The 7,104-nt window shown below is 44.4% G+C and overlaps 1 protein-coding gene across 3 annotated transcripts in view; it reads right to left on the bottom strand.

Moving 5' to 3' along the window:
* MED23 (mediator complex subunit 23) overlaps positions 1–1,164 on the bottom strand; it is a 39,136-nt gene extending 37,972 nt beyond the window's left edge. For 2 of the 3 annotated variants that reach the window (XM_046674869.1, XM_046674871.1), the window contains exons 1-2: positions 931–1,164; positions 652–748 (exon numbers count right to left, since the gene is read on the bottom strand). In XM_046674869.1, the coding sequence (XP_046530825.1) occupies positions 652–738 (87 nt within the window). In that variant the 5' untranslated portion in view covers positions 739–748; positions 931–1,164. The remainder of the gene's footprint in view (positions 1–651; positions 749–930) is intronic. The other variant, XM_046674870.1, reaches the window with a different exon arrangement.
* Between the last annotated feature and the right edge of the window lie 5,940 nt (positions 1,165–7,104).

The raw sequence follows: 7,104 nt of genomic DNA, 5'->3' as shown, positions 1-7,104 counted from the left end.
CTATGTGATCCATGTCTGTGATCCATGCCAGTGGCTCAGCTGCCAACCGTCCTCATTTTCCTACCCATAACGCACCCTGAGGAGATAATGCACTAGTGGAACACCAGCTCTTTAAAGACCACACATTTTGTCTTTTTCATGGATATATTTTCTGGTGACTGTTCTTTGCTACCAAATTTTACTGGTCTTTCCTCATTTTTATTATAACATTTTTGTATCCTTATTATAGAACCTTTGTATGCTTATTGTGGCATCTATGTATCTTCCCTAGGGTATCTTTATTACAGTATCTTTGTAGCAATGCTGTGTCAGTTCCTTTATTGAGTAAATGAATGAAATTTTTATCCTTCAGAATCCCTAACACAGCTGTTTTCAAGTGCACCAAAAAAAAATCAGAATAAGATCAAAACGATTTTATATAATCTAACATTGGGGAGATTTTTAAGAACATCTTACACTGTTTGTCATCAACTTGACTTCTCAATACAGATTCTCCACTGGGAGAACACAAATGGAAACGAGAATAGACAAATAAAGGGTGATGACAATTATTTCTTCCTTTCCAGAAATATCTTAACAGCAACATCAAAGTAAATGAAAAAAATGGAGTCAAAAATCATCAGCTGAATGTATTGAAAACACAGTGCTCACCTGAGAAAGACCACCCCAAAACTGTCTGAAGGCCCCCAGACAGCTAATTAGTTTTGTTTTTTCATCTTCAGAGGTGTCCATAAACATGCTGAAAAAACTGAAATCACATCATTTGCCACTAGTTTTAAAAAATGTAATTCAACATGACCAGAATAGTGAATCTTATAAACCTCCAACATAAGCCTAAGTAAATTCTTACAAATATACGGTCATGTAAAAGTACGAAAATCCTCCCTCGGTGGCCCCCCCGTCGCCCGGGCTCCCCGGCCGTCCACTCACCACCACCTCCTCAAAAATGCTCTGTAGTTGCGTCTCCATCTGGACCATCGCCGCCGCCTTCCTCGGACGCCGGCGCGGCCCCGACCAGGAACAGGGGCCGAGGGGCGGAGACGCCGCGGGAAACACCCGGGCTCCTCGGCGCTCGGCCGAGCGTCCCTCCCAGGGCCGGGCCAACCACCGCAGCCCGCACGGAAGCCCGGAAGCGCCGGGTGCGCGCCGATTCCGAAACCCGCAGAAACCAGAGAGCCAGCCAGAGGGTTCCGCCTCGGGAGAAGGGCGGCCCGCGGGCCAGACGACAGCGCCCCCACGTGGAGCCTCGAGCCTACGTCCCCCCGAGGCGTCGTCGGCTGCAGGCCGCCACCTGCGGGCGGGAGCGGGAGCTGCGTCCTGCTCGGGCTACTGCTTTTGCATGTGGAGAAGGAATAAAGCTTGAAGCCCCGGGGCTGCCGCCTTGGGGGAACGCTCCTGCCGGAACCCGGGGTCAACCGGAAGTCTGTGAACTGCGACCCGGGGAGGGAGCTCCCTCAGCGGCCTGGGGCCAGGAGTTGAAATCACACTTTTCCTGATGACAGGACCCTGTTTTCTGAGCAATGGTAATGTCAGAGTGTTGCAGGCTTTCAAGGAAGGTGGAAAAAAGACGAATGAACGCATCATGATTGATTTTTACTTAGAACAATCCGAAAATAATACCTACCGTTTTCAGTTATAGTCATCTAAAAGTAGCCATATTGATCACTTACTGAATAACTTAGGCTCTTTGGTGGGGTTGGGGCGGAGACGGGTGGAGAGGTCTGACCCACTGGTGTGGTCACAGCAGGTGCCAGGTGCGTGAGTGGTGGGTCCCCTCCGCTTCATTCTTTTGAGCCTCGCTTTGACATCTTCGTGGCAGCTGGCCCGCCTTCTTCAAGCTGATTTAGGCGTCTCTTCTGTATCCTCATATAACACCTTTGTGCCTAAGTAGCAGAGTACTTCCTTTACGGAGTGTTTAGTCACCGTTGGCTCAGTGCTAGGCGCGGATGTTGGCGATCTAGTGACCTGTGTTGCAGTTATGGGTGTTGCTGAACGTCCAAGCTGGAAGGACACCAGAGCCAGAATTGTTGAAATCCAAGTCCCCTAACGATCTCCTGTTCTTTTTTGTGCGCTAACCAGATGATCTTATTGCAGATCGTCTTTACTCAGATGCACTTCTGAGACAGTTTTCACTGTATGGCGATTTCCATACAGTGGCGCTGGAGACTGGTCTAGAAATGGATGGCCAGTTTTTATTCAATGAATGGAGCATCAGTAAGCATAATACAGAAATCGATTTGTATTTGTTTCTGGCCAAAATATAACCTTTTTATTATACAAGTCCTGGCCAATATTAAGATTTGCTGGCGTTTGCTGAGAACACACTGATGTGCAAGGACAGAGCCCCAGTCATTGACGTGGCAGAAACTTAGTTCCCTCCTGTATCCACATGCAACCACCATATGCCGTTGTTACCACGGGATAGCTTCTAAAAGCTGAGATGCAAGGATTCAGATTTCCTGCGGGAGAATGGCTTCAAGAGTTGGGCTTAGGGTCTTAGTTTGCTTTGGCTGCGGTAACAGTATCCAGTCTGGGTGGCTTAAAGAACAGTTGCTTGTTTTCTCAGAGTTCTGGAAGTCTGAGATCAAGGTGCTAGACATCTGAGACCACAGTTTCCCATTTTAGTCAATGAGTCATGATCCATATTATCATTATTTATTTTGATAAATATATCGATCATATATATTTATAATTGATAGAGGTATCAGTGGGTTGGTTTCTTTTGAGGTCTTTCTCCTTGGCTTGCACATGCTCATCTTCTCCCTTTGTCTTCACATGGTCTTCCTTTTGTGCACGTCTGTGGCTAATTTCCTCTTCTTTTTTGCTTTTGTTTTTGTTTTTTTGAGGAAGATTAGCCCTCGGCTAACATCCGCTGCCAATCCTCCTCTTTTTTTGCTGAGGAAGACTGGCCCTGAGCAAACATCCATGCCCATCTTCCTCTATTTTATATGTGGGATGTCTACCACAGCATGGCTTTGCCGGGCTGGCCCCTAATTTCCTCTTCTTATAAGGACACCAGTCATGTTGGATGAGAGCCCACCATAATGACTCTATTTTAGCTTAATTACTTCTTTAAAAACCCTGTCTACAAATATAGTTACATCTTCAACATATGGATTTTGGGGGGCATAAAATTTAGCCCCAAAACTCCTCCCTGTGGTCCCCAAAATTCGTGTCCTTCTAGCATGCCAAATACCTTTACCCCATCACAAGAGCCCCAAATCTTAACCCATTCCAGCATCAACTTTGAGTCCCAAATCTTATCTAACTATCTTCTAAATCAGGTATAGAAGACACTTGAGGTATGAGTCATTCTGAGGCAAAATTCCTCTGCAGCTGTGAACTTGTAAAACCTGATAAGTTATCTGCTTCCAAAGCACAATGATAGGACAGGCCTCGGCCAGGTATTCTCATTCCAAAAGGGAGAAATTGAAAAGATTAAAAGGGTCACAGGTTCCAACCAAGTCTGAAATCTAACAGGGCAAATTCCAGTAGATTTTAAGGGTTGAGAATAATCCTCTTTGGCTTCATGCTCTGTCCTCCAGGCCCCCTGGGATGGTGGCAAGAGTGAGGAGGGCTTCTATGGGAGGGTACCCCTGTGGAGATTGTAGGCACCTGAGTGGGATGAGGTGGGCATCCAAGCACGGGAGGGGGTGGTGGTGAGATTGAGAGGCTGGTTCCCTGCAAGGGAGTTTATCAAAGAAGCAAAAATAGTAAGTTCAATGAGAGTCAGGTTTGACACTGTGGGAGATGGGGGATACGTACACAGAAAGGGGAAAAGTAGAATGAACCCCGTAGTGCTTGGTAGGAATTGGAATTTTGATATAAACTCATGGATTTCAATAGCTAGTTTTGGAAATAAGTAGAGATGATAGGTATAATGTGCACACACACGTAAACACACATGTGCACACACACTCATACATACATTATTTAGCTCTAGGAATGGAGAGGGCCTGGGAGCAGCTGCTCCAGTGATCACACCTGGAGCTCAGATCTAACTACCACTCTCGACTTAAAGGAGTCAGCATCTTGGGAGTAATGCTTGCTCACAAGGCTGGGCCAGGGAAAGTACAAGAGAAGCATGAAGCATCTTGTTTTACCAGAAAGCTAGAAAATTCTTAAAGAATAATGGGAGCTTGAAAGTGTTCCCACTGGCCGAATTAGTCACAATAGGAGCATCAAAGTGAATAATGATAATAATGGATTATAACTCATTGAGTAGAATAGGAAACCGTGGGTGCATAAAGATGTAAATAAATAGATGGGTAAATGAAAATTTTGCTGAGAAATTGTATATTTTGTACAGTTTCAATGTAATTTCACATATAATACGTATTCATAATAATGAGTATTATCATAAGGGTAACTTCACAGTGGAGAAGCTGGAAGCCACCACTTTAATCAGGTGATCAAAGTGAACAGAATAAGGAAGGGGACAAATTGAAATCATGCACTGCCTTTTAGGATGTGTAAGAAGGACACAGCATCATTACACTTATTCTCCTGCCACCGTTTTATATCCTGAATCTTCATGGGGAAAGAGAAGACAATACTGCATTGAGGGACATTCTACAAAACCAGTGTGTGATATTCAAATGTGTCAAAGTCAAGGACATCAAGGACTAACTGAAAAACTTCCAGGGTGAAGGAATTGTTCCATGACAACTAAATGCAAATGTGATTTTGAATGGAATCTTTTCACTCTAAAGGACAACTGACAAAACCTGAATGGGATCTGAGGATTAGATGGTAGAAATGTATCAGTGTTAGTTGTCTGATTTTTATAGTTATGTAGGAAAGTGCCCTTAGGTAGAGGATATGTACACACTGAAGTGCTTGGAGAAGATGGGAGACCAGGTCGGCAACTCACTCTAAAATAGTTTAGGAAAAAAATTGTGCTTTGTGTTAGTACCTCCAACTTTTCTATTAGTTTGTAGTTATTTAAACATAAAAACATTTACTAAAGGTGAAATCACATTTGCGAGAAATAAAAATAAAGCCAGCAGTTCCCTCCAAGTATTTGAATATGAAAGATAGACTCTTCCAAACCAACGCTCAGTGACAAGAAAGAGATGGTCCTGTTAATTCTGTGTGCCATAAGCAATAGTCACTCTGTTCTGTTAAAATAGTCCCCTGAATCCTTATCTTGGAATTGCTATAAAATGGTATAATTTCCTGAGCAGAAAATGTCAAACCAAACTACAATGTTCGCTAGAATGAGAAAAGAGCAGATAAGAAGAGGACTGGTTGGAGATGGCTTTCCTCAAAAATGACTAAGCTCTCAGTGGGAAGAAAAATTACCTGGAGCAGCTAAAAGCAGATGGAGCAAAAGGGGGAATTTTGCTCACTTAAGGAAGTGTGCTAAGGGTCAAAAAAGTGCAACTCAATTGGCTCAAGGTGGAGGCTTGGTGCTGGGAACTGGAACTAAGTCAGAAGTTCAGGAGACAAGGAAAGACAAGGAGATGGAGGTGCCCAGAAAGTCCACTACAAGGTGAGAGCATCCCGGAGGTCTCTGTGGAAAAGGCTGATTATATTTAGATCATGGTTAGAGCTGGTCTCATGACAAAGAGTTGGATCAGCCTGGAGAGGGAGGCAGGGTAGACGGCACTCAGAACTGGAGGACCCTGAAAGCCAGGATGGGAAGTCTGAGTCAGCAGCTAATGAGACGATTGCTTTGGGCTTGTAAATAATGGAGTGAGCTATGAGAAAGAAAAATAAGATAAAATAAACCACTTGGTTTAGAAGAAATATTGGACTAGATCTGAGGGTCAGAGGATGTACCTGCTTCCCTAAGGAATAAGGTATCACAACTCTAATGGGAAGCTGGAAACCCTAGATGCTGAGGATGGAGATGAAGCAGCTTGGGGGCTTTGGAAGATGGGAGTAGAGGATAGGGAATAACTCTGCAGATACCATCAGCATGTGAGCAACTTAAGGACATCATCTCTGTCTTCATGTTTTCTATTCTAAATACTAATATAATGTCATAAATAAATAAATGAATAAATACATGAAAGGACACTGAAATTGTAAAGGAAGCTGTGGAGAGTAAGCTGGGTTCCATGTAACAAGCAGATAAGAAGTTATCCTGTGTAATCAATGAAGTGAAAATCCCGTTGGCCAAGACCATAAAAATCCCACTGGCTACGGATCAGAGTCCAGCGGTTTTTGAGGACTTTGCCCTAGTCCTGGGGAGTGAGCCATTGCTTGGGGATGGCATGGTGGGGGTAGGGGATGGAGGTGGGGATATGGGTCCTTGCTTCACTGGAGACCAGGAATGCTGGAAGCCAGCGCTTTCTGGATTTTAGAGTGAGGAGTAAAGTGAACTAACATGAGAACTGTCTCCCCGAGGTAAGGGCTAGAGATAGGGTCTGCAGATGGACTGGAGATGACACAAAGACTGGACGACTCTGATAAGCACCTGTGTCAAGCTTGCTGAGTGACCTGAATCTATGTATGTAGTTGTAATTACAGACACACACACGAACAAATGGACTCTGGTATTAAATAGCCTAGGTTCCCATCCTGACGCTTCCCACTTAACTGTGTGCCAAGCCCTTTAATCTCTTGAAGCTTCAATTTTACCAACTGCAAAACTGTCAATTCCTATGGGAAGGAAAGGGGAATGTGCTTAAAGAATTCAGTCCATACCAGGCATAGAGGAAGCGATCTATGATCGGTAGGTCTGGCTACCTTATGCACTTGAACTCCCTCTTTGAGACAGCTGGGCCTGTCAGCAGAGTTCAGGTGATGTGGAGAACTCCAAGATAAATGGAAAAGAGGGAGAAAGTCCTTTTCTCAGGGGTAAGACCTTTGGAGGGAACATTCACACTTTGTTTGTGCGTGGGTAGGTCAAAGGGAAAGTATCCTGATAGTTCTGAGGCTGGAAGGATGTTACTGGGGAGCTGTTCCGGGAACCCCTGTAAAGCAACATCATCTAACCATGTTAGTGTTTGTGTATGTGATGGAGGGCCAGGATGGGGACAGGAGTGGTTGCACAGTAATGAGTATTGTGTGATGCTGTATCGAAAGAACTTAACTTTGACCAAAAAGAGGTGTGGTCTTTGTCCTTGACTTCTGGAAGGTAATCTCTAAACTCTT

The sequence above is a fragment of the Equus quagga genome, chromosome 11 (assembly GCF_021613505.1).
Source record: "Equus quagga isolate Etosha38 chromosome 11, UCLA_HA_Equagga_1.0, whole genome shotgun sequence".
NCBI lineage: Eukaryota > Metazoa > Chordata > Mammalia > Perissodactyla > Equidae > Equus > Equus quagga.
Note: the sequence above shows the minus strand (reverse complement) of the source record. Positions and strands in the feature narration are given on the sequence as shown.